Here is a 26,706-nt window from a genome sequence, read left to right on the forward strand (position 1 = left end):
AGATGCTAAATGCGGGAGTCACAGCGACTTGGTGGGGTTTGAGTCGAAGATCTTGTATTCTGTCCTCGTGCACGCAAAACCGCGTGCGGTGACTTTGAGGCTGAACAATCAGGATGGAGTCTTTCCTTCTCTTGCTCAAGAAACAGTTAAGAATCAGCGTCAATGCGATAGCGATACCGCATCGCTCCAATGGCCTCCCAACGTGCGCCCCAAGGTGTCGTCTTGGTTTTCGGCATGTGGCAAGGCCATGGTCCTATCGCCATTATCTCCGGCGCTCAGCTGCCTTTTCGGACCAATGAGGGTGCGACAGTGCCCTTCTTTGGTCAGCATAATCGGGAGGGATTGCCTTGATACACAGCTAGGCGTGGGGTACGGTAATCATACAGATGAAAGCCTTCAGTACGTCTCAATGTCCATGCTGCCATGTTACAGTAAATCAGACAAGTTATCGAATACGACCGTTCATTCCATCTTGTGCAATTATGTGATAGTTGGATGCATGTGCTCAACGTTAGAAAAATTTATTGTATCTATAAGTCAGACCTGAAGAACCAGCAACCTAGACAGTCACTGTGCTTGATCCATATTAAACAACTTCCGTTTCCTGCATATCTAGCGCTCTCGACTTTCTGGCCGTTCAAGCCTTGTCCGCCATACCCAGGAGACCCTCCTTGCCATGGAATACGACGAACTGCTGCTGGAGTAGCACATCGCCGTAAATCTGCAGACCACTTCCTCCATTGCTTTGGATGCCACCAAAGCATGTATCCTGGCTTACTTGTGCGTATGTGAGCTCAGCGCCGGTAAGCTTGGCCATGTACTCGTCTCCGATACTGACGGCGAAGTCTGGGAGCTTTGCGCTGCAAGGGTAGGTGTAGCCACCGACGCTGTCGTCCTCGAAGGCGCCATCAACCTGGCTGTAGAAGTCCTCGACCACGGCAGGATCCAAGAGAAGAAGCGAAGTACCAGTGTCAGCAATTGCAGGCGAACCGTTGGATCTGGTCTTGACGGTTCCGCCGATGCTGTACTTGGGACTGTCAAATTGCCAGTAGCCCGAGCTAGTGTCGATGGCGGTGAAAACAATTTCACCTGTGTACTTGGACGAATCAATCACACCAAACTCGTAGGTGCCACTCCCATCCGCATCAAGGTCGACTGTGAAAAGAGGCTGCTCGAGTTCATCCATGATGTTGGTAAAGAATGTGTTTTGCGGGTTTGGCTTGACCGAGTTGATGCTGGGAAAGGCCAGGCCGACAAGTCCATCAGAGTCAGCGTCGTCCACAAAGGCCTGGCTGACACTGGTCGCTAGCTCAATGGCTTGCTTCTGCACGGTGGCACCACCAATGTCGACCGTGTCGTAGCCAACGTTACCCTTGGCACCACTACCGTCGCCATAGGAGATGGAAAAACTGGCACCGGTGTAATTGCTGAAGCTGGAGCTCTTGGAAGGGTCATAGACGGAATGCTCGCCAATCTCGGCTTTGCTGAGATAAGAACTAAAGACCCAACTGTGATACGCATATTAGTTCCATCAGATCAATCAGTCATGCTTGGATAAATCTTACAGATCTGCAGAGCCCGTGTCAAAGTTTAGGTTCATTTCCTGGCCGCCAACAGTGACCTACACCACGTTAATGTGCGTGATCAAAATCTGGTAGATCGCAATCACTAACCTTGGAAAGATATTCCGCGCCATCATCAGCAGGGGTGGCCGCAACCTCGCCAGACTCCTTGCTGTCAGAGGCCGTGCTTGTGCTCGTGCTGGTCGGAGAGGCAGATGGAGTGACAGCTCTGACAAAGTTCGCGAGTGCACTGGTCCAATCGTTCCCAAAGTAGGAGTGGGAGTGGGAGCCAGACACTGGAGTCTTCTCCCAAGAAGCTACACTGCCTGGATTGGCACCGGAGCTCGCACCTCTACTGGTGCTGGAAGGCGCAGACATCTGCCATCCGAACTTCCGGTACGCCCGGCGCATGGCCCTTGTGGGGTTGCGTACATAGTCCGCCTTCTTGTTCCTTGGGATAGTGAAAGATGTGCGAACATCAAATGTTCCCTCCGGAGTTGGTGCGGCCAGCGCAGTGGAAGCCAGAAGGGCTAGAGCGATTATTTGCTGCATGCTGTGCTCTGTAGGTCTAGAACGGGCGCAAAAAGGGTAAGAGAGTGTGTGCGATGATTAGGATCTATATGAATGAAGTAGTGCAGACCGATTCCAGCAGTCTGAGTTGGAAACGATTCTGACGATCCTATTAAGAAAGCAATGTATGATAAGGAGAGTGTTCAGCAAAAACGAGATGACGAGGAAATCAAAAACACAAAGAGCGCGCGTCGACCTCTGAAATGACCTACGATATGTATTATTTGACCGGGCGAAGCGGACTTTTGTACATTTCACAGACCTCTGACGGCGGAGACCTCAGCACCATTCACATATAGTTTGAACTGTCTTAGGAGATGCAGCCGGGCTTGGTAACCAGGCGCACAGGCACGGTATCCTACGCTGTCGGACCAGGGTGAAACTCATCTTGTCACCAATGGTACAGGTAGTGTACTCAGTTGGCGAGCGACCGCCCCATTCTCGTCCACGGAATTTGCACAACACACATGGCGGGCCCACTCAAGCTCGTTTCACAGATCCATATATACGTACAAAAACACAGCTCCCAAGAGATAACGAGCCACTCTGCCAAGTGGGTGGGTATGCCCTTGTAGACGCCAATCGCAACTCGGTTTGTTAATTTGTAGATGAGACTTCAGACACCGTGCAGCACTGCGCGCTTGACAATCCATGGCCGGAACGGGATTTAGTGTCCATCACTCTTGGTCCTGGCTGGCGGAATGGAGGAGAAAAGGGATGGTATCTGAAACAATGGCGTATGGCCCATGTTCAGGGAGGACTTCTTGTCAGGGGGTAAAGTCGATGTTTCCGATGTTGACGCCAAGGCCTCGCTTGTTAGCCTTGTCGAAACTACTATACTTGTACAAGTACATTGTTCACATGGGGCAGGTCCATTTGCTGGGCAATGCTATTCTGAACTCGCTTCGTTTTGTAAGCTACCGTAAACAGCATGAGTACATTTAGGTAAGTATCAAAAGAGGGCTGGTCGACGGGATGGATCTAAGTTTGCTGCTCACGGAATGGAGGCGGCTTGATGCATCTGAGGTTATACTGCCCCAAGTATCGATTAATCTGACACGGCAGGTTCCACTCCCAGGCAAAACTACAGCATCCGCTGCGGTCGGCGCAGGATCGCGAGACTAAAGTGGGCTTATAGTGCAGGTTCTCTGAAAGCTTTTGTAGAAGATTTAAGAAAATTTCATTGACGTATCCTCGTCCGCATGCTCTAATTGTACCAAACCCGATTATCATGTTGTTCGCTCCAAGTGTGCCCCCCAATTATGTTTCTCTAGTCGTCTATCTGCTGGTGTCGACGACGTAACGACCAATGATCTTGTTGGCCGCCATGAGATCGTAGACGCTTTGTAGTTCTGAAAGACCCACGGTCTTGAATGGTACGTGGATAAGGCCACGGCGATAGAAGTCAACAGCCTCGCTTGTATCCTTTCTGCCTCCAACGTCTGTTTGGGGATTGCGTTAGTGGATATGATCGCTAAGTGGTCGAGCGAAGAATGGAAAAGCACTTACATGAGCCCTTGATGTTGATCATTCTGACGACAGTCTCGAAGACGGGAGCGCGGAGGAATGCGCCGGCTGCGTACAGTCAGTAAGTTGGTCACAAATGATGCTTTCGAAGTTGGTGTTACGTACCAGGCATGCCGATACAAACGACGGTACCTCTTGGGCGAACGTATGCGGCAGCTTGCTCGAAAGGCTTCTCGCTCACTGCGAGGAGGAGAACGGCGTGTGGGCCAAGGCCATCTTCTGTGGCAGCGCGAACATCTGCGACGACATCCTTGCTGGTTGTGAAGTCGATGTATGCATACGAGCCGAGCTCTTCCAGACAGATCTTTCCCTTCTCTGCACCACCGTCGATGGCAATAGTGCGCAGACCCATGGCCTTGGCGTACTGCTGTGCAACGGAACCAAGACCACCGCCAGCACCAACAATGGCGACGGTCTGTCCAGGACGTGCACCTGACTCCTTGAGACCCCTGCAGTAGTGGTTAGCACAAGTCTGGGAGTTTGCGCCTGAGAATACTTACTTGTAGACTGTGATACCGGCGCAGAGAATAGGAGTGACACCATCGAGAGGAATGTCCTTGGCAAGACGAGCTACGTGAGCTGCCTTTGCGATGGCATATTGCTGGAAAGAACCATCCACGGTGTAACCAGACAGGGCAGCCTTAGCGCACAGAGACTCGTCTGCTTGCTCGCAGTACGAGCAGTTGAGGCAACTGCCGTTGAGCCACTAATAAAGTGTCAGGAAGAATGCTACTGAGTGCAACATCAGAAGGTCTCTTACCTTGATACCAGCATGGTCACCAATCTGGATTTCTGTGACCAGATCGCCCTTGGCTACAACAACACCAGCACCCTCGTGTCCTCCGATAAGAGGGAGCTTCCTCTCAAGAGGCCAATCACCGTTCAATGCGTGCAAATCAGTGTGGCACACACCGGAGTACTTGACATTGATAAGAACCTCATCGGGGCCAGGCTTTTGGACGGGGATTTGCTTGTAGGTGTTTTGCTCTCCAGCCCTCTCAATGACCTGAGCCCATTGCGTCTCAGGGATTTCGTACGACATTATGCGAGGAGAAGTAGTTGGTAGATAAGGAAGTAGTGAATTGAAGGATCTTGCTATGATTGTTGATGATGATGAAGAAGTAAAACCCAACGACAGATCTGGCAAGCAGATAGCTTATGTATTAACCCCTCCATCCTCATCTCGTTCATGCCTCACACCACCGCACATGAGGGGCTTGCGACTTCCTTCGGCCAAAACCAGAAGGGCCGGTGTTGAATCTCCATCACGCATGATGAGGTAGCTACGCACCACATGAGGACGGAGGCTCGGAATAGAGAAGGGTCGTGCTTCAACGTTCGGCGGCGATTGCAAGCCATAACGCAGCTTTTAGACGTGGGGTGATATCTGATGACCCCGTATGCGGCCGAGACTCGCACCGACACATCAACCATCGCATGCTTTTGCCTACAAGAAAAGTGATCTTGGTGGTACGAGGATGCGCTAATCATTTTTTGCCTGCACAGCTGGTATATTAATCTGCGTTCTCGATTGCGAAAATCATGGTCCACGCGGGGCTTGTGGGGTAGTGCCGCGCCGACAATGATGAATCTACAAAGCGATTGATGATGCTGCTACTTGTACCGAGTAGAGCTACCTTACTGTCCACTGGCTTCGCATGTGAATCTATTGTGTTCGTCCGTAAGAGGCGTTGGAGCGATACACCGACAGCTCGAGGATGCCAATCGCTGCTCCTACAGGTAAGCCAAGAGGTTGTTGTGATCCTACAAATCAAGAAAATTGCTCGGACCAGTTTGAGACATCTCGGCTGACATGTAACATGACTAGATATACAACTATAGACCACGGTCATTTATCGTATGTAAAAGAGAGTACATCATAGAGATCGGTATGACTATAGGGCCGCCAGGAGAAAGCAAGATAATTACATTGAGATAGTTTTCGTCGTTGAAAGATCCGGCTGGCCACGTGAGACCAGGCGACAAAATCGGTACTGTCGGAAAGGCTTCACAAGAAGCGCCGAGTTGACAGCAGCCAGACCGGCCAAGTCTCGGAAAGCCGAAAACGGAGACAAAGGATGGAGTGACTGCAACTCACATCGTCATGTCGCACTCGGTATAGCCGTGATGCAGCTAAGATCCATCCGAACTGTCTATCCTGCTGTCAACGAAGCCGCTGCTGACACAGAGTTGGCTGGTTCAACAACCCACCCAAGCGACTCCTGGTCAAGTGTGGCATACCTGACCTTGTGTAGATTGGACTAGAGCAAAACATCGTCTTACGAAGACAACTCAGAAGGCCAAGTCTGCTAAGACTGTTGCAAATACTGAAATCAACGATCGATGTAGCTCATTACACATACACGATTGTAACTAGCTACCCCTCCTTGCTACTGCGTGTCGGCATCAGTCTTCCAAGAAATGTACCTGTGCACATCATATACCGCGCGCATATCGAGTGCAATCGACAAGGTCGCCAACAGCACAATCTGTTTCGCAGTCCGTAACCCCACCATTATATCATACCAGTAGTGAAGCTATCTTGCGCTCCCTCGGTTACACGAGCAGTGTCAATCCACGAAAGGAAAGAGCTCTACAGATCGTCGCTGCCAGCATATCGCATTGCGGAGAAAGAAAGGCACAATACCTCTCTATGTGCATATCACGAGGGGAAGAAGACCGCGGTGGGCTGAGCCTTTCAAGTAAGTATTAAGGTTTTTCTCTCTCAGGCACAACTGACGGGGGTGTCCATGTGTAGCCCGCAGATACACCAGGCACATGTGAGGCGTGATGCCTGGAATGAAGCGACCTGTGCTGAGGTACCGTACCTTACCTGTATCTTGTTTTTGTTTTGTTTTTCAAACCGACGTGATGACGGGCGATTCGGGGAAAGTCTACCTACGAAGTACCTGACATTGTGAATAAGGTAAGGTACCTTATTCAGGATACGTTCGGCCCGTTGTAGCGGGAAGCTCTCTTCTTACAGACGGGCCGAACTCGAGCGATTAGTGGTAGGGTGATTCAATAGACCCTTACATCTCACGAGCGGAGGGTACTAGATCTTTGTACGATGATGGCGTTCCTTGCACGTTGTTCGTAGTACAATAGCATTCAGGTTCTTTTGCATGTAAGTTCTCGAATAACAGGGATGGCAATACATGTCTATCGGGATCCGCCCAAGGTGGGTGTACACCTGATGTGGCTCAGTCAAATTTATCCATCGCACAATGCAAGCAGCAAGCTTGAAGCAGCAGTAATGCATCAGCTTCGCGATAAACGTCGTACCTTTGGGCGCGGAGATATGGAGACTTGAAGTATGTGAGATGTGCAGGCAAGGTCGGTCGGCCATCCTAGATACGTGTGATCGTGTTTGGACACGATCAGGACATACAGAAGCAAGAGCAGTATGGACAGGGTTGCCCTCCATAAACCTGCCCGCGTCGAATGTCTCGCACGCACTGGTGCCTGATCCCAGGACGGCTCGTGCGCCTACAGTAAGATCTGGCAAGTTGTTTGTTTATCGAAGGCACATCGTACGTATTTGAAACATGAATACGGTAAGCAGCAGCTTGGTGTCAATTGTCAAGTTTAGGTTATATATGAGTAAATGCACCTGGTATCAATCCCGCCCCGTAACATTCATCAGAGGGAGAAACGTAAAGAAATAATGAGAAAAGGGGTGCACTGGAAAAGTAAAACGCCGATGCTGAATGCTAATGCGACTAAAGGGGTTGGATGATGTACAGAGGCGGTGGCAGATAGTTAGCTCATCTGAAGCCAGCGAAGTAGGGTGTACAAGAGGCGAATGACGGCGGCGAATGTGCGTCAAAAGGCAGCTAGCAGTTGCAAGACGAGTTGTCGGTGGTAGGGCTTGGGTTGATGTTGACATCGATCACTGGAACAAAGGACGTCAGCAGGGATATCACAACACCGATGGTCATGCTTGGGCGAGGGTTTAGAAAAGCACTGACTCTGGTTGGGAGTGTTGTCGCGCTCGCTCTCCATGCCGGGCAGAGCCTGGGCTATCCTCTTGAACAGCGGCTTCACGTTGTGTCCGACCTTGGCGCTGGTCTCGATGAACATGAGGTTGTGCTTCTTGGCCTCTTCCTCGCCTTGGGCGGTTGTGACTTCCCGCTTGTCGTTGAGATCGGTCTTGTTACCGACGAGGACAATGATGACGTCGGAACCACGCTCGCCTCGAACATCGTCCACCCATTTCCTCGTCTGCTGGAACGACTTTTGACTGGTAATGTCGTATACAACGACGGCCACACTCGAGTCGCGAATGTAGGAAGGAATGAGACTGCGGAAACGTTCCTGGCCAGCAGTGTCCCACAGTTGTAGACGCACGGTACGGTCTTCGAGATACATTGTCTGTTTGGCAAGAGCAACGCCGGTCAGTACTCAGGTCAGAAGGTCGACAGAGGCAGGAGGGGCGCACCTTTGAGAGGAAATCAATGCCGATCGTGGCTTGGTAGGTGTTGTCGAACGAGTCGTACATGAATCGAGTGATCAGGGACGTCTTTCCGACTGCGCGAGACTGTCAGCAAGAGTAGAGCGTACTAAGTACTAAGGTCTGGCGGGAGTAATTACCACTTTGTTCGCCGAGGAAGACGAGCCTATAGCAGACCGTATTGTCAGTTACTCGCCGAGAGACATCATAAGAAGCTCCCAGCGTGCCTGGGATCTCGTAGCGCAAGAAGCAGCAGAAGAGGGGCAAAGGTGTGGGAGGACGGACTTGAACTTCTTCAGCGGGTTGGTGTAGGAGCCGACATTGGATTGAGACATTGTTGCTGTCGAGTCTGGTGCTGGGAGCAATCGAGATGCTCAGAGATGTGAGCGGGGCAGTTTGAAGATATATAGAATGAGGTGTCGTTCTGCAGACAAGAAGCGGTAAATGAAGTTGGGGTTGATAAAGTTATATGATCAGCTTCCCACAATAATGTCAGGTCCAGCGATGGAAGAACAATCTACTTTGCTTGTCGATGCTCCGTCTGTAAAAAGATGAGAAGATATTTTGCAGCAATGAGACACAGTTCACGACAGATACAGCACGGCAGGCACGAACACCGTTATTGTAAGGTAAGGTACTGTACAATATCAAAGCACCCCCGGCACCGCGGCTGCATCCAGGAGATGAACGGCGCCAAGCTTCCGGCTTTCTGCTTTGCTTCCTTCTTCTGCGACCGCAACTGCTGCTTCTGCGGTAAGGTACAGCACTAGTCTCGGAACGGAAGGCCCCAGGGTCCGATAGAGACGAGGCAGCAAAGGGTCTGGCCATAATTGGCTGCGTCTTTCGATGCTCCACCCCACGGAAGAGTGAACCTGATAACAGTCTGTGAGTGTCATGATACTCAATCCTTGTTGGCGTTCTATCTTGTCTTCGAGAGCATACAGAGTGGATATCTATGTGTGTCGAGAAAAGGACAGAGATGAGATTGGCTGTTTCGGGCAGAGCAGGACTGCGCCTTCTCCGCAAACTCCCAAGCAAATTCGGTGGAGACGAGAAGATAAGATCAGCCGCCGCCGCTTACTAAGCGCAAGACTCCCGCGGGAGAAATCCATGAAAGCAAAACTGTCTGTCGGCCAAGATTTGCCAACTCGATGAATCAGAAATAAATCATATAAATCATTTTTTTTTATCCAGCATAGCGACCATGTCTGACCCTGTGGCCGTCGTGCAGCGTGCTCCTTCGCAATTCAAGCAGCCGTCTCGAAAAGGCAAGAAGGCCTGGCGCAAGAATGTCGACATTACTGAAGTCAACTCTGGTTTGGAGGATATCCGCGACGAAATAATTCAAGGGTAGGCAAATATCACCATAGCACCAAGTGCTGCGACTGATTCTGTATGTAGTGGTGTCCTTGCTGAGAGACCCGCTGAGCAACTTTTCACTCTTGATCTTGCTGGTCAAGATGCCGTCAAGAACGAATACCGTAACAAGCACAAGCCATTAAAGTCCGAGGAAATCATCGCCCAACGATCTGCCATTCCCGCCGTCGATTCCCGCAAGAGAAAGTCAGCAGCAGCAGACGGTGTGGCTACCGGAAGCAGCAAGCGAAGCAAGAACGGCGCCTACGTACCCTACCACGAACTACAACGTCTCAAGGCCATCGCAGCCTCCGGCACCACTGCCGCGGATCAAGACTCTGCTCCCAAGTCCGCATCATATGATCCCTGGGCCGTCGAACCCGAGTCCCAATCTCCTCCGGCTCTTCCCTTCCTCGAGCCTAAAAAGGCACCGAAGCTACCTCAAACACTGCAACACCCGCCCATCTCTCTCGCTGCCAACGGCAAGCCTTTCCCTTCGGTTGGCAAACCTCAGGCCGGCAAAAGTTACAACCCTGCCTTCGAGGACTGGGACGCACTAGTCTCGCGCGAGGCACAAAAAGAGTTTGAAGCAGAGCAGAAGCGTGTGCAAAAGGCCAAGGAAGATGAAGAACGCATGGAGAAGGCCCTTGCAGAGGCAGCTAAGCCCGAGCCAAAGGGGGTGGACGACGATGACTACGAGAGCGCGTGGGAGAGCGAATGGGACGGTATCCAGAGTGAATCGGAGCAAGCCTCATATCTTGACAAGAAACGCCCGGGACGAAAGACGCCCCAGGAGCGAAACAAGATGAGGCGTAGAAAGGAAGCCGAAGCGAGAGCCAAGTGGGAAAAACAAATGAGGAAGAAGGAAGAGCAGCAGAAAGCAATCAAGTCTCTGACGAGGCAGGTCGAGCGCAAGGAGCGTGAGAGACTACAACGTCTTGCTGCACCCGCGCAAGATGACGAGTCCTCGGACGACGAGCGGGAGGAAACGCTACGAAAGAAGAGCTTTGGAAAGAACCCGTAAGTCCTGCTCTGCTGCCATCACTTGTCACCTTGCACAAATTTGCTAACATTGTCGTCGGTACAGTATACCCCAAGCCCCGCTCGAAGTTGTTCTCGCCGACGAGCTGCAAGACTCCCTTCGTGCTCTTCGCCCCGAAGGAAACCTACTCGGAGATCGCTTCCGTAAGCTCATGGTCAACGGCAAGATCGAGGCCCGAAAGCCCGTTTTCCAATACAAGAAGCCGAAGCGCGAGGTCACAGAGAAGTGGAGTTACAAGGACTGGAAGCTGCGTTAGTCTGTACAGTCCTTGACTAGTCAGGTTGACGAAGTCCATCCACGCTGCGCTTGGAAAAGTTGTTGTCCACTTACTTCAACCTTTGCGTGGGTTTCTCGAAAAGAAATGTCAACTCCGAGCAGAAATTGATACCCCACCCCTTCCACGCCTTCATCCAATCAACGCGACGTCTATCTACAAGCTGCATAGGTCCATTCATTCATCTATATTGCTTCTACAGCCAGCAGCATGTAACCACGCAATTGTGAATAACATGTTCCCGAGCGACAAGCACGCCTCCTGCCTCCTCAAACAGAGAGACCTTTCGACACTTATTGGAGAAAGTACTCTGAGACCTACAAAAACGCTAGTATTGTGCCACTTGAAGTGCATGATCAAAGACAGCCATGTGTGAAACAAACATATTTAATACTCAACTCCGACCAGGTCATCAAGTGTGGTGCTCCTAGTACAAAAAGCAGTAACAGGCTTCCGATAGGTATAAGAATCGATGAATTACCTTACAGGTTGTCATAAGCGCTTGTGGAACACCGCGAGCATCAGAGAGAAGCAGAGTACTTCGTTCGGTATGTAGACCAATTGTTTCAATACTGGCTCCCTTGTAGCTCTGTTCGAACAAATCCCGCCTTCTCGATAACAGCCTTGTTTGCAGGCTTATTCCAAGGCTCGAGTGCAACCAGCCTTCTTCAAAAGATAGTCGAACTCTACCCTGCGCAGAATATGAACATATAATGTCTGATCTATCTAGTTCACGTACAAGAAGTAGCATAGATAGTTGTACGATTCGGCAACGGTATTTTCCACGCTGAGTAGCGTCTATGACCCTTCAGCCGCTGTGATTTCCTCCATTTCCCTTCACGAGGTTCATGGTCGACAATAAGGAAAGAGTACGGACAAGAGTGACCTGTTTCAATTCACCTAACTTGCCTGAAAGATTTCCTAAGGCAAAGCAACCCATTGAGCATCTGTGATAGTCCCCCATCGACCGCTAAGATATACACAAAGAAAGTATTCGAAAAGCGGCCCAAACGAGCAGCACATGCCTTTGCTGCATTGCACGACGCAAGGAAGATCTGTACAACACTCACCTTCCAGAGCGGAAACAATCGTCTGTGTATCAGCTACCGTTAGTGGTAAGCAGTGTTACCACAACCGCAGAACCATCTCTAGTCATGGAAAGCGAGTTGCGAAGCACCGCACTAACCCCAATCGGCTAGCTCAGTATACCATAAGTGCTTCCTTATCACCGTTTGCTTGGTGTGATGCAGTACCTGTATTGAACTTCAATGCTGAAGGTCGCAGGTTAGATACAGACGAGGGATGACAGCTCTGTAGCGCCTTAGCTTGATGCTGCTTGAAAGCTATGGAATGTTGTGAACATGCTATTACTCGAGAACTCATGACTACGTAGATATCTTTTGAACCATACTCGCCATGACCAAAGTACAACCAGATTGCTGTCTCAGGTCTTATCTTACGGACTCTTCGACGATACTTTGACTACATTTTAAAAGTACAATGACGGTCTAGTGTGGATAGATGTAATAAATGCAAGACCGACTGGACACGTACATTGATAATAATTCTTGAATATTTTTTTGATCTTGGGGGGTATCTGAACACAATAAATGGGACTAGTATAACGCCTTTCAAGATAGATGCTGCCTCTGACATCCTCAATTTCCACTTTATCCAAATACAAGGGGGTATATGATGGCTTCTCTTTTTTTTTTCCGTCGAATGGTTCTCCATGAACGCCCTGCACAAACATTGCGATTCAGCGGAGATTGACGCGTATTACGAATCTCGGCAGATTCTCCAAGAAGTCTCTCGTCTTATAGATCAGCACTTCTCGGATTGTGCCATGCAATGGGCACCTTTGGGACCCGGGGGCTCTTCTGACCAGTGCCTACTCCGCGGATAACGTCGCGAAATTCCTTCCTTTCGCCGTTGCCGCTGCCACTTCCTCCTGTTAATCTTCGCATACCTGAGCGTAGATTGGCTCGAATACCAATAGCGTTAGGTCTTGCCACACTCCGTACGGACAACGAGTCCTCTGATGTGGTCATTCTTGTCAAATCATCATCTGAAAAAGGTTCGGGCTCGTCGCCGGCTTCGTCGCCGGAGAGCATATCGGTTGACAAGGCAGGGGGACTGCGTCGCGTCTGCGCCATAGATGCGGATGCGGTAACGGATCGCGCGTGTAGTCCAGCCCTTTGAGGTGCTGCCAGCCCTGTAGGCCTCGTTGTGAACGCAGCCGGGGTCATGACGAGTGGATCTCGTGGTGGAGTGTATCGTACATCAGCGAAGCCATTCTGAAACGATGTCACCGAGGCATTGCGGCGAAGTGACTGTAGGATTGGCGCAGTCTGTGAGTCGTAGACGTTCTCTCGGTCCTCAACTAGGTAGCGAGCAGGCTCACGCGTGGGCATGGGCATCCGCTGATCGACCTGGTAATCGTCGAAAAAGTCATCGAGGCTGTCTAGCTTCATGACAAGCTCATCCATACTGCCATCTTGATGTACAGAGTCGGACATGGAGGTGTCGGCACGCTCGGGGAAATACGAGCCGTATTGCTCATCCGCAAAGGTAAGCTCGGGGGTACTTGCAATGGTTGTTGGTCCGTCAACTCTTCCTTCAATAAAGGTATTGTAGACGGCCATGATGCAGTCACGGACGCGCGCAGCCTGAAATGCAGGCATAGGGACCGACCACCCAGACTCTTCCGGAATGCCGTACAAACTCTTAGTGTTGTCATATTCTTTACGAGTAGCTCGCGTCGAGTGAGATCCTGCCATACTCATTCGTAAATGCTTATTATCCAAAGGTGTTCCTGCCATTGACATGATGTTATCCAAAACATCCAGCGCCTGCTGGCAATGCTTCGTTTGTAACAAGCGAAGCAAGGGCGCAATCAAATCGGGGCCCTGTGAAGCTATCTCCGGTCGTCGCATATCAACCTCGGGAATGATAGCGCATAGCAGACGCATCGTCATGACCTTGAGCCAAGGTATCTGATTATGCAGCAGACCTATCAGGAAGACCAAACTTTCATATTCCAGCATCGGAAAGAAGGCACCTTTTACGGCAGCCACTGCGTCCATGAGAAAAGAGTCGGCATCGCAGTAACGTTCTTGCGAGTACGCGCTGAGCGTTTGAGCAAGGTTCTCGACGCCTTGTAATTCAGCCACATTCGACAGCGTCTCACTACTCGCCAGTACATTTTGGAACGTGCTTGGATCATCAAATCCATGCAGGTAGCGGGGTAGATTCGCAAGTACGGTGTACAGCAAACGACTGTCGTCACCCACGAGGCCACTTGACGGTAGCTTCGTCATCCTCTCCAATATATCGAGTGACCTGTCCAAGCATACGCTGGACCGGAGTCCTTTGTACACGAGCTCCTGTAAGCCATGGAACTCACCTACCCACCCCGGTGGTTGGTTTTCTTTGAGGAGCTTGATCACCGCAGGATCACTCAAATCGATCTTTTTGAGGAGCTTATCCAGCATGGCGAGACTCTCGTGAAACTCTTGCTCGAAGATAGTGTTCAGACAGGCCGCAGTTGTCCAGAATAGCTGAGGGTATTGTATTATATCTTCTGCTGTGAGAGCGTCGATGATGGCCCTTAGGGTTATCAGTATCTCCCGAGAGAACGGTAGGCAATCGTGATCTGTGTCCGCGATAGTGGTATGCAGCCGCATAAGTATGTCAGCAAGCATTTGATGATCCAGTGAATTTAGGATCGATCGAAATATCTGAAACGAGCGGCAGGCGACGTGGCGCACAGGACAAAGCGTTGCCCATTCGAGACATGTCTTCGCCCAATCTTCACGAATGTTGCTTTCAGCAGGATCGTCATATGCTACTCCGAGAACTCTCACTACTTGATCCACCACAAAGGTCATCGAGTCGGGAACGCCGTCGAAATCGGTACCCTCGATCTTGCTTTCGGTCTCGTCATAAGACCATACCACTTTCGGATCGTGTCTTCTGATTGACTCAATCAGATCTTCAATTGAATGCTTGTCAGGATCGGTGCTTCCCGGTTCGATCTTAGAGATGACAAGTTCGTGAATCATATGTACCAACATCTCTCGGGCTTGGTCTTGGACCAACGGAGTATAATGATCCCACTGAACGATGACAACCTGCAGAAGTACTGGGATCTTCTCTCGGGGCAATTGAATAGGAGAGACAACCAAGTCCACTAAGAGCATCAGTGCAAGCTGACCAAGAGACAGACCAGACTGCCTGTTCCCCATGGGTAGAACCAATGCCATGTCTGCAGTATATGGCAAGTTCGTGAGATCCTGAGGCATCGTCCGCGGTGTCTCTTTCTGTGCAATCATTGCATGTGGTTTTATTTGATTGAGAAGAAATTCGACCACCTTGAGACCTGCTGCCGTGGTCGACAGGAAAACAACGACTTGCTTGGCGTAATCAACGAAGTTTTGCTCGCGGCGGTCAAGGCACACTGCAATAATGAAGTCGAGTACCACCTGCACATTACCACCGTAAGGTCCGGTTGCTAGGGCTTGCCAGAGAGCCTGTATCTCGTTATGAAGTGTGGCACTGCTTCGTGCTGTAATCTCAAACAAGTTGACCATCAGCATATAGGAGCTCGCTGTAGGGCCTCCGTTGTCGGGCAGAACTTGCAGTTCGATTGTCTGTATCCACGGTAACATGGCTGCGACCATGTTGCGCTGGTGGTCTGGCATCAAACCTCCGAAATGTTTGGTAAATTCGGAGAATACGTGGAAGGCAAGATCTGAATGCTGTTTGGCAAGCCTTCGTGAGATCTCGAATTGTGCAAGCTTGTACACCGCGGTAGTTCTGTCGGATATACTGATATCAAGATCCTGTAACTTGGAACTCTTGCCAAGGCGTTCCTCAAGTGTGCGCAGGAGGCGAGCGGATTTCATACGAACATCTGCGCTTTCATTGCCCAAGGTATAAAGTGCAGCGCTGAGTACTTTCCAGAACGGCATTTCCTCACCGCTTCCGTCAGTCAAGACTTGAGTGACCACGTCAAAATAGCTCAGAAGCGACTTTGGATTCTTGGCATTGTAGCACTCTTCGATGGAGCGGGCCAGCAGAAAGTTCTGCTCAGCGTTGTGTGTGAGCAGGTTTTTGAGAGCTCGTCTTCCTGTGGCGTGGTTTCTGTCACTGGCCGATTCGAAGATGCCATCGACCCATCTCAACATGCGTTGCACGTCGAATTGCATAGTGACATTGCCATCGCTGGCGACGATAATTGGCCCAGCACAGAGTGCAGCCATTGCACTAAGGGCAGCAGTCCGAAGTTCCTTTTTCTCAATCTCCATTTTTGCAGTCGCGTTCCCATGGTTCCTAGTGTCGTGCTCCTGTTCGAGGACGGATCGCCTCATGTGGTTCTCCTTGTGTCTAATTTGGCTTTGATTTGGCGAGAAGCCACACCAATCTTCCATCATAATGAAAGCGGCCTTTCTCACTTGGAAAGGCATCCAGCGTTGAGGATCCTTGGTCCTCTGGATAGCTTCGTAGAGGATCTCTACCAAGCCGCAGTAGTGTGTCCGCAATTTCTGAAAATCCCATTGCGTTTGAACCTCCTCATCATTGAGGAAAATGCGAAGGTCTTTGGTATAGCTTACGAGGTTCTGCATGATCCATTCATCATTGTACACCTCCGGCTCGTAAAGGCAGTGCGCTGTCAGCTGATACAGATGTGTGATCTCTGTACGGAGGACGTCGCTACGCCGACTTCTGCGGGGACTACTAATGGACCGCTGATGTGACGCAAGCCATTGTTTGGCGTCCCCACTACAATTTGCAACAGGAACCTGGAGAGACTCCAGAAGGGTCCGGAACAAATTCGTGTTTATTGCCCCAAGTCCATGTGCAGCGGCCTCACGTACGCCTGCATGATTAGCTGACAAAAACGGGATGACCTTTGAGAACAACTCTGCAGCAGAAGAAATTTTCTCCTGCCCGATCGACGATGCTTTTGAGCTCTTGCGCGAATGGTGGGACGCTTGACCCGAGGGAACTGGCTGGGGGCCACTATCGGTCAGAGTAGTACAAGCAAAGATGAGATGTAATTTCCATTGTTCGATGGTAACTTCTGGCGGGCTGAACGCATTCCTCCCGACCATCTTGTTGGTGAGAGCAGTTTCGATAGAGATATATGGACTTGTGCGAGGACCGTCCGCAATGCCTCCAATTGTCCGGTGTGCATGAGAGAGCCTGGCACAGACGATGTCGCGGGTAAGGAGGACTGCCTGGGGGCATATCTGCGAACTCAGGCTTACCAGGTTGGGAAAAGCCTTGGACCAGAGGGTGGCATCGTGGACGGTGTCGCTGCTGCAAAGCTCTACCAGCGTGTTGTTCATGTTACTTTTGCGGAGGCCTTTTTGCAGACGACTTCGTTCGGCCAGGGAGAGCTTCTCGTCGTTGACGTCGATTACTTGCTGCGAACTGCCCTCTAGTATACTGATCAACCGCGTTGATGGCTGGCCTAAGGCAACGTCGAACTTGGTGATCAGACGCAGAACTCGAACGGCAAATGCACGAACGTGACGAGATGGTGAACACAAGAAAAACAGGCCATGCGACTCGATTTCGTCCACGTGAGCAAAAACTCTGGAGCGATTCAGGTCAGATGGCACGGCTTTTGCGGATGCCATTTCGTCATCTAGTGCCTCCGGTCCCGTCATCTGAGGCTGCGACTGGAGATCGTCTATCCAGATCTCGAGTAATTCCACATACAGTCGTAGAGTATTCTCTATGTGGCCATGTCCAAGTAAACTTCCAGCAGAGATAGTCGCATACCGATCATCGAAATTGAAGATGAAGCGAGCGAACCCTATAGTGACCAGTTGGGCGTGTGACTGACGTGCTATGGACTTCAGAGATTGTGCAGACGATGTTGCTATATGATTCTGAACGTGAGCCGTGCCGGTGCAGAGAAGGTTGATGAGATGGTTCAGAGGAATTTGCGGCGAGAGAAATCGTGGCAGTGCCTGAACAGCGACGTGTAGCAGATCGTAAAAGTTTTGTCGCACTTCAGGAGAGTTGAGGAGCTCTTCCCTCCTACTGAAACTGAAAGCTTCCGCCATTGGTGTCTTGGGTGTCGTCTGCGCCGAGAATTTTTCATCCACCACTTTTTGTCCGCCGAATGTCTGATCGCATATAATTGTGATCTCGCCGAGGATCTTGCAGAACTTGACGTAGGAGTCCTTGGCAACATCACCAAAGTTGCCGGTCATAACAGGTTTCGATAGGCGTTCCACCTTGCCATGCACGGTGACAGCATTCTGCGAAGGTGACCGACGATGCGAGTGAGGAGTTTGGAGATATATATCCGTGAGCGCGTCACATTCAAAAGTCACAGGAAAGGCCGGGGCCTCGCCCTTTTCCAAGTCTGACATGATGGCAAGGAAAGCTCGGATGGCGATAACCATCTTCTCCGGATCCAAATTCTCAATCCTGCGATCCTTGCCAGAAATGATGACTTCTGCGTTCATGAGCGGGAATATGATAGCCCTGAAGCACAAGTCTTGCTGCTTGAAGCCAATGATTCTTATAAGCTGAATCAGAGGATCTGCAATGGATGGCTCTGTAGAAAGCAGTGATCGCTTGCCCGTTTGAAACACCATTCGGATGACCTCTTCCAGCTTTTTTACCGTGATGCCATGGCCCTCGGGACTTCGATATAGGTAAACCCAGACTAATCGACACAATGCTTTGAGGGCAGTGCCTCTGGTACTCCGTTCCTTCAGTTTTGGCTGCAGACCCAGAGCCATCGACAACCACTGCTGTGAGAAGACGTCGGCGGGAGAGACGCAGATGGTGACAGAGAGCAGCGGGAATGCCGGCATCCAGTGCTTAGGCTTTACAAGCAATTGGCTTAGCTTCATCCTAAGAGTGTCCAGAACATGCTTCCACTTAGGTACGTTGAGTTCACAAGTCGCTCGCCCAGCAAGTGGAAGGAGTAGGTCCTCGAAGAGCTGACAATACGCATACTTGACGGGCTTGCCATGCACTTCTGCGAAGAAGCCTGCCAGCTGCTGCAGGAGGTTGCAAGATCTCTCCCAGGCATCCGCCGGGCTTGACTGCACCCTCAACCAACGCATACTGTGGATCAGAAGGGCAGTCTTGTTTTCAAGATGGGCCTCGGTATGGCCCTTCACACATAGCTTTCGCTGTGCGTTTTCGAGGTCTGAGGTGAACCGGTCCACAACCTTCTGAAAGCGCAAGCTGCTCATGGCACCGAGAAGCTGACTGAACATGTTCCATTGAGCTTGTTTGATGGCAGAATTTGTGATGTGATTGGGATCGAAACCCCGCAGCTGCGTGTATATGACATCTTCGAGTCTTTGCGCAATATCGTTGGTCAGGGCGTCTAAAGTGCACTGGCTTATAGCCTCCATCAAGACCCGGCACAGAATATAGACTGAAATCGCAGAACGTCTTTCACCCTGCTTGATCTCTTGCTCCAGCCGCGCAAGTACACTAGCATCCGGATGTATCGCCAAAGAGGCGGAACTGTTGTTTGTGCTGCTATGTGATAGATCGAGGCGTCGTGCGGTGCCGGAATGCGCAAACACGGATGATTTGACAGCTTCGTATTGCGTATAGAGGGGGGTAGTTTCCTCGCTCTTGGAACGTCTCCAGATCATGACAGCATCTATCAGAGGTTTTGGTCGGAAGCGCACAATATGGCCCAGAGCCTTGATCAGTTGATCAAAGCCAACGTCGGCACCGGGACCACAAATTGCCTCAATTCTTATCAGCGCATCATCGGGTTCAGACACGCAGCGGCTGATCATCTCGTTTGCCTCGGTGATGAATTCATTGAGGAGATGATGCAGGGCGTACTCCCCCACAGTGGTCGGTTCGGGTTGATGATGTTGTCTGGAGCGTGAACGATGGTGATCACGGTCTCGTTTTATGCGACCGCTGTGCATCCGTTCCGGCCGGCGATGCACAGTCAAGGCGTCGGGTGTCAGGCCTGGACCTCCGGGTGGGTGGGTATTCAGTGTCGACGCAGAGGGGCTCTTTCTCAGGCTCATGGCGGGATGTTGCGGGGTTTGATTGTGAGGCGCGCCATCTCTTCCACCTGCAGCAGCAAGAATCACTTGTGGACTCAGCGGACTGGTATTGACGGAGGAAACAAGACTGGGATTGCGCGAGTGCTGGTAGCCATGGACAATAGAAGTCTGGCGGTGATGACCATAAGAAACAGAAGGCTTTCTTTCCGGGCCTTCAAAGCTCTGCTTCTGTCGAGTCTGGGCAGCAGGCGTGTGGGTTCGCGAGGAGGGAGCGCGAGAAGAGTTACTGTGCGCCCTGCCTCGGCTGACTAGTGGAGGAGTCGTGTCGGAAGGGATGGTAGGGAGTGGCGAAGGTGCCTGAGCGGCAACAAAATGGGGGTCCGCAGGTTGTGGTTGTGCATGGGGATGCGAGTGTGGATTATGATGATGCTGATGAGGAGCAGAGGTTGGACCAGGATGAGCGGCGAGCGATGGGTTATTCGATGGGGATGTGGCGAGGTTGGTCCGGCCATCCGTCGCATTATAAGAGTCTGGAGCGCATAAGTTTGCATGTGGGAGAGGAGAGGCAAGAGAAACGAATGGAATATTATTGGATCGCCTTCTCCATGATTTTGGCCAGACAGTTCTTGACGAGTCCGGAGGAAGCAACAGGGTGGAGACTTGAGGCAGGCACACGACCAGAATGGCAGATATGGGAAGGCACCCCTCCAAGTAGCAATTAAGCCGGGGATGGAAATGAAGACGAGGATAGGTATGAAAAGATGACCAGCAAGGAAACTAGAATTACAACTTACTCATCGCGCGTCAAAGGCGGAATGGCTGCACGCCATGGGCTCGACGAATCAGCAAATCAGCTCTACTAGGTAGACAGAGGCAGCAGCAGTCTTGGGACAGTATCAAGGAGTAAGTCTCAGGTGCGTGAACGCCTGTTACACTGTTGCACTGAATGCACACACAGTTGCGAGTTTGCACGACATACTGCGCTGCCGTCGCCGAACGTACAAAGCTCTAGGTCTCAAAGCTTGGCCCCTCCAGGGTCCACCGTTGCTTTCCACTGCTGAATGGCTCCGGGTTTTGGTATAAGATATGTAGAGTATATACCTGGTAGATACGACATGTTATGTGGACAGACGACAATATGGTTCAAAAGTCCTGGTACGCAAAGTGGTCAGGGAGTCTATGTGAATACGTGTAAGCTGCTGTATGTACGTTATGCGTGCCCATATTGGTGTTTTAGGACATCATTGCCGTAGTCAAAGATCGGTCCACCACCGACCATCACCACCGAACGCCGTCTCGAGCACCTTCCGCCGCCATCGGGGACACTAGCATTGAGAGTGCCGACCGAAGCGGGATCAGTGCGGGCCACTGCGGGATTCCTAACTTCGAGAAGCGGAAAGGCATCGGACTTTCCACTCCCCACGAAAACACAATGCGGGCGAGGCGGGGTCCAATAACGGTCGGAACCCTTCACATCTGCCCTTATTGAGGTGCCGGTCTGTACAAAGATCAGGTAATGAATGCAGCGGTGCAAGGTCTCCGCGAGCACTTGACACAGGCAGGCAAGCGCTCAAGACACTGATTTGCATAATGCTTCCGAGTTATTCAATGACGCCTGCTGCGCTAGGAGTACAAATAGATAATCTTAGCTCTATACTCCCACCCAACCTAGTCTACGCTCACTTTTGTTGTGCGAGATAATTACAGTAGCCGTTCAGAACGTCGCATGTGTACAGTTTCATGCAGGGCAGCCAAAGACTCGAAGCTTCGCCTGGTTCGTGCCCGTAGATCTGCGGGAAAACAACATCATACTAGGCAGCGGTAGTTAATGCGGCAGCTACGGTGTGTTCCATAAACATCGTATACGAGACATCAGTCATGAAAGTGACATTGGTGACTAAACAGGTCATGCGTTACTGTGTTAGCCGTTCGATGACACCGTCAATCTCGCGCGTGAAAGATTTGTGTAATCAGGTATCGATCGAGAACCCCACGGCAGCGATGGGACAGTACTGGACTCAGTGAGGCAGACATTCGTGAGACTTTTGCCCAGAACTACACTTTCTCGGTGGTACTTCTCTACACCGTAAGTACATGGTTCGAGAGCGGAAGTGAGCTGCGGCTCTATACCGCACTCCTTCGGACCGGCCGAGTGCAGAGTCGAACGTTGGCGGTCATGGGTTGAGGGATGCACAAGGTAAGGTATATAGTATTATGCTATATCTCTTCGTAAGGGCCGTGAAGTTGGTTGGCACTGCACAAGTACGAATAGGTATCTAATAGCGAGTACCATACCTTACCTTACCGTTGACTCGTAGCCGTCATACAACCCTAACATTTGCCGCAAGCAATCGACCTCCGAGGCTCCCCAGTGTCCAAGACCTTGCGGCAAACAACATTTCTTGAATTGTACATATATCGTCGAGTCCGCTTAATTGTGTAAGCTGAACATCCATCGTATCGCTCTGCAGTTCCAAATCAGCCACCATTCCCAGCGTCAATACTGGGTTCGACCATCAATAACCTTACAATATACAACGAACACAGCACTCAAGAAGGCTCCGACTCAACCTCCGCAGGCCTGATCCGGTAGTCGACTCCCCCGTGCACGGCCATTCCGGCGTCGCGATCAGATTCCCGTCCCCCACTTCCTTGCATTTCCTATCAGACGATATTGCTCCAGACATCGGACGTGGCTTCATCTATTTACCTCTGCCACTTAGAGCTGTCCAACTTCCCATCCTCTTCTCCTCTACCTCTGTCTTTCCGTTCCGTTGTATCTCATCCTTTCTCTCTCCTACCTCGTCCTTCTACTCGCCCGAGTCTCTGTGGTTCATTGCATAAAAGACGCGTGTCAGCTGCAGTCGAGGGAGAGAAATAACTTGATCATACGAGTCTCATCCTTCGATCTGCTCAGAGCAACTTGCATCTATGGCCCAACTCGACACTCTGGACATTGTTGTCCTCGCCGCTCTGTTGATTGGCACTCTCGCATATTTTACAAAGGGCACTTATTGGTCAGTCCCCAAAGACCCATATGCCGCCTCTCTTGCCAACGGCGGAGGCGCAAAGGCAGCCAAGTCTCGAAACATCATTGAAAAGTTGGATGAGGCGGGCAAGAATTGCGTGGTCTTTTATGGCTCTCAGACCGGTACCGCAGAGGACTACGCCTCGAGACTGGCCAAGGAGGCCTCGTCTCGATTTGGACTCAAGGCCATGACCGCTGATCTCGAGGAGTACGACCTCGACAACCTTGACACTCTTGCCGGAGACAAGGTGGCCATGTTTGTGCTCGCAACTTATGGTGAGGGCGAGCCGACCGATAACGCTGTCGAGTTCTACGAATTTATCAGCAACGAGGATCTGAGTTTCAGCTCTGGCGCTAGTGCCGCCGAGAAGCCTCTTTCGAACCTCAAGTTCGTCGCCTTTGGTCTGGGAAACAACACTTATGAGCACTACAACTCGATGGTCCGCAACGTCACCAAGTTCCTCGAAAGACTAGGCGCCCAGAGAATTGGCGCCGCTGGTGAGGGTGATGATGGCGCAGGCACTATGGAAGAGGACTTTCTCGCGTGGAAGGAACCCATGTGGACCGCACTAGCTGATGCCATGGGTCTCGAGGAACGCGAAGCTGTCTACGAGCCCGTATTGGAAGTGACAGAGAAGCCTGAACTTTCTCCTGAATCTGACGAGGTCTACCTTGGAGAGCCCAACAAGAACCACCTTGAAGGCAGCCAAAAAGGGCCTTACAACTCCCATAACCCTTACATTGCACCCATCGTTGAGTCTAAGGAGCTCTTTAGTGTCCACGACAGGAACTGCCTGCACATGGACATTGATGTGAGCGGATCGAACCTTTCGTACACCACCGGTGATCACATTGCCATCTGGCCTACCAATGCCGGTAAAGAAGTCGACCGCTTCCTGGGAGTTTTGGGTCTGACCGAAAAGCGTCACACTGTCATTTCCGTCAAGGGACTCGATGCCACCGCCAAAGTTCCCTTTCCATCCCCTACGACTTACGACGCAGCTGTCCGATACCACATGGAGATTTGCGCCCCGGTATCCAGGCAATTCGTTTCCACTTTGTCCGCTTTCTCACCAAACGATGAGATCAAGGCTGAGATGACCAAGATCGGTAACGACAAGGATTACTTCCACGAGCAGGTAGCCAATCGCAATTACAATATCGGCCAATTGCTCCACTTCTTGTCCAAGGGCGAAAAGTGGTCCAAAATCCCTTTCTCGGTTATGATTGAAGGCCTTCACAAGATCCAACCTCGCTATTACTCCATCTCGTCATCATCTCTTGTCCAGAAGAACAAAATCTCGATAACTGCTGTTGTCGAGTCTATCGAAGTCCCGAATGCGCCTCATATTGTCAAGGGTGTTACGACCAACTACCTTCTCGCGTTGAAGCAGAAGCAGCACGGAGACCCGCATCCCGATCCTCACGGCCTTGATTATGCCATCACCGGCCCGAGAAACAAATACGATGGATTCCACGTCCCAGTTCACGTCCGCCACTCGAACTTCAGGCTCCCCTCTGATCCTTCCAAGCCCATTATCATGATCGGACCTGGAACCGGTGTCGCTCCTTTCCGGGGTTTCGTGCAGGAACGCGCACAGCAAGCAAGAGATGGAGAGGTTGTCGGCAAGACATTGCTGTTCTTCGGCTGCAGAAAGAAGAGCGAGGATTACATTTACGAGAACGAGTGGGAGGTATGTGCAACAAAAACAACAACATTGTCCGTTCGTCTGCTAACATGGATATTCTTTTTCACAGCAATACAAGCAGGACATGGGCGACAGCTTCGAGATGGTGACAGCTTTCTCCCGTGATGGACCCAAAAAGGTTTACGTGCAGCACCTTCTGAGGGAACGCGCTGCCGAAGTCGACGAGCTCCTCCGCCAGAAGGCATACTTCTATGTTTGCGGCGACGCTGCCAACATGGCGCGAGAGGTCAACACCGCCCTTGTCCAGATCATCGCCGAGCAGCGCGGTATTCCGGAAGCCAAGGCAGAAGAGATTGTCAAGGCGATGCGCACCGGAAACACATACCAGGAGGATGTCTGGTCTTAATGATTTCGTTCCGAGCCTTCGGGACCACCCAAGAGATACGAGGTTCCTATAGCATGTTGATACTCCATGTTTCTTGTCTTATGTGCAGCATTTGGAAGGTCGAGCAGTAGGCGTTCTTGTAGGGACATATGTAGACAAACTTGCTTGATGTTAAAAAGATGAGCAAACAGACTCCATTTCTTGCAGCGAACCTTGATCTCACCTGCTTCTCAACGGTTTGGGCCCAATGTGATCAGTTCATTTAGACCGGCATGGCAGGTGGCTGACACTATGAAGTGTCTTCCCCGGTGCCACAAACTCCCGATGACCTGGTTTACGCATGATTTCTGAGGCGATTGTCATTTTGTTTTCTTGGAGCATCTAGCACATCGCAATATGTTCTACACAAAGTACATATGCTAGCGGTAGATGATCAGATTTCTGCCGGCCCTTGTCGACCGATGCAAGGTGTGACGGTGTGACGTGCATTTCCCAATCCGACCATGTCGACCATACCCTCCACGCTCTCCCGCCGCAAACATGTCCGAACAAGTTTGCCTGCACGCTTCATCCTCGCATTCGGTATCTGTGCGCCGCAATGGAAAGACCATGAACGGTTAATGGCGGGTCGATGACAGGGTGTGACAGTACACGCAGCTTCAACCAGATGCGCCTAGCTTTCCGGATCTCCACATACTCACAGTGCAGGTCGAACTATCTTCAGTCAAGGCGAGTCTTCTGCTAGGTTGTGTCACTTTAATGTCCTTTGCTGCAGGGATCATGGGAGAAGACCAGTAGCCCTGCGTATCAGTAAGCGCTTTTACCTCTCGACCCCAACTTTCCAGGCAATGCAAGCCGAGTTTTCGATTCACATGGAGCACGACATGGTCAACATATCGTAGTCCCATCCTACCTTTCTCGATGACTGCTTCTGGGTCAGATGCAGATATCCGGACAAGAGACATCATGCTCGATGTCCTTATTGCACTGAACTGGGCGCGGGTACAACGTGAGAGGCTCACGTTACAAGTGTCGTCTCAAGACATCGGGCTCATACGCCGCATGAACAATCCTGCGATGCATCTGTGCGTAACGTGGGTATTAAGTCAGTCTTGTGACATTGATGAAATCCAAAGGCCTCCAAGACATAAATTCGTAAGGCCAGGCTCGGGTGCTCGAGCGCAAAAATCCAAAGAGGAGAACAATGTTAGGTAAGGAACCTTAGCAAATCAGATGTGCACCTTGTCAACAACGTTAAGCATGAAGAACATACGGCCACTCGCCTTACCCTACCTACTTACCTGATCACTACCGAGTGGGACGTGCTCTCACCAGGCCGAATGCAGGTAACTATGGGCGTGTAGCAGCGATGGTTCGCAGAGAACAGAGATCCTGCCCCCTCTGGGGCGGCTTGCATATCCAAAACAACGCTCGTTCCCTGCCACTGGCATCCTTGATGGATCCCATGGCTCGAATAAAAGGGTCCTATCTTCTCTGCTTCACTCGAGCAATGAATCTCAGCTCACACTTAATCTCATCATAGCGCAGCATCGTTATCGTACCCTCAGTCTACCATCGGGGGGTACACTTATTTACAGGGAGATACCGTGAAGACCAAGGTGTGCAACAGTATAGCCACCTCCGTATCGTACTTTCTACCTGACCATAAACATGTATGTCATCTTTTATATGCTCTTTCCATCACAGTCACAACGCCAAGCCATAGCTGGATGCCACCTCACCTTGCGGACAGTCTACCTTATGCTTCACCATCTCTGAAATTCGCGGCATCATGTAGCGATGGCAAGAGCGACCACGGACTTATGCTCCGAACAAGCACCTATAT

At 51.0% G+C, this 26,706-nt stretch overlaps 6 protein-coding genes across 6 annotated transcripts; 2 read left to right on the forward strand and 4 right to left on the reverse strand.

The window, feature by feature from the left end:
- Window positions 1-637: 637 nt before the first annotated feature.
- AAFC00_006911 (uncharacterized protein) lies at window positions 638-1,973 on the reverse strand (the record flags this gene model as incomplete). The annotated part of the gene is made up of 3 exons (XM_069346934.1): window positions 638-1,508; window positions 1,566-1,621; window positions 1,674-1,973. 3 exons carry the CDS (start codon window positions 1,971-1,973, stop codon window positions 638-640), a joined length of 1,227 nt encoding a protein of 408 aa, XP_069199813.1.
- A 1,437-nt stretch (window positions 1,974-3,410) lies between these two features.
- Window positions 3,411-4,701, reverse strand: AAFC00_006912 (uncharacterized protein; the record flags this gene model as incomplete). Its single annotated transcript, XM_069346935.1, has 5 exons — window positions 3,411-3,574; window positions 3,642-3,707; window positions 3,765-4,108; window positions 4,160-4,365; window positions 4,420-4,701. 5 exons carry the CDS (start codon window positions 4,699-4,701, stop codon window positions 3,411-3,413), a joined length of 1,062 nt encoding a protein of 353 aa, XP_069199814.1.
- Window positions 4,702-7,495: 2,794 nt separating this feature from the next.
- AAFC00_006913 (uncharacterized protein) lies at window positions 7,496-8,447 on the reverse strand (the record flags this gene model as incomplete). Its single annotated transcript, XM_069346936.1, has 5 exons — window positions 7,496-7,554; window positions 7,631-8,033; window positions 8,101-8,189; window positions 8,253-8,278; window positions 8,398-8,447. The coding sequence occupies 5 exons, from the start codon at window positions 8,445-8,447 to the stop codon at window positions 7,496-7,498; spliced, it is 627 nt and encodes a 208-aa protein (XP_069199815.1).
- An 869-nt stretch (window positions 8,448-9,316) lies between these two features.
- AAFC00_006914 (uncharacterized protein) lies at window positions 9,317-10,766 on the forward strand (the record flags this gene model as incomplete). Its single annotated transcript, XM_069346937.1, has 3 exons — window positions 9,317-9,462; window positions 9,514-10,488; window positions 10,556-10,766. 3 exons carry the CDS (start codon window positions 9,317-9,319, stop codon window positions 10,764-10,766), a joined length of 1,332 nt encoding a protein of 443 aa, XP_069199816.1.
- Window positions 10,767-12,601: 1,835 nt separating this feature from the next.
- Window positions 12,602-20,596, reverse strand: AAFC00_006915 (uncharacterized protein; the record flags this gene model as incomplete). Its single annotated transcript, XM_069346938.1, has 2 exons — window positions 12,602-20,328; window positions 20,593-20,596. The coding sequence occupies 2 exons, from the start codon at window positions 20,594-20,596 to the stop codon at window positions 12,602-12,604; spliced, it is 7,731 nt and encodes a 2,576-aa protein (XP_069199817.1).
- A 2,133-nt stretch (window positions 20,597-22,729) lies between these two features.
- Window positions 22,730-24,881, forward strand: AAFC00_006916 (uncharacterized protein; the record flags this gene model as incomplete). The annotated part of the gene is made up of 2 exons (XM_069346940.1): window positions 22,730-24,520; window positions 24,585-24,881. The coding sequence occupies 2 exons, from the start codon at window positions 22,730-22,732 to the stop codon at window positions 24,879-24,881; spliced, it is 2,088 nt and encodes a 695-aa protein (XP_069199818.1).
- Between the last annotated feature and the right edge of the window lie 1,825 nt (window positions 24,882-26,706).

This window comes from Neodothiora populina (assembly GCF_041146345.1).
Source record: "Neodothiora populina strain CPC 39397 chromosome Unknown canker_contig_8, whole genome shotgun sequence".
Lineage (NCBI taxonomy): Eukaryota > Fungi > Ascomycota > Dothideomycetes > Dothideales > Dothioraceae > Neodothiora > Neodothiora populina.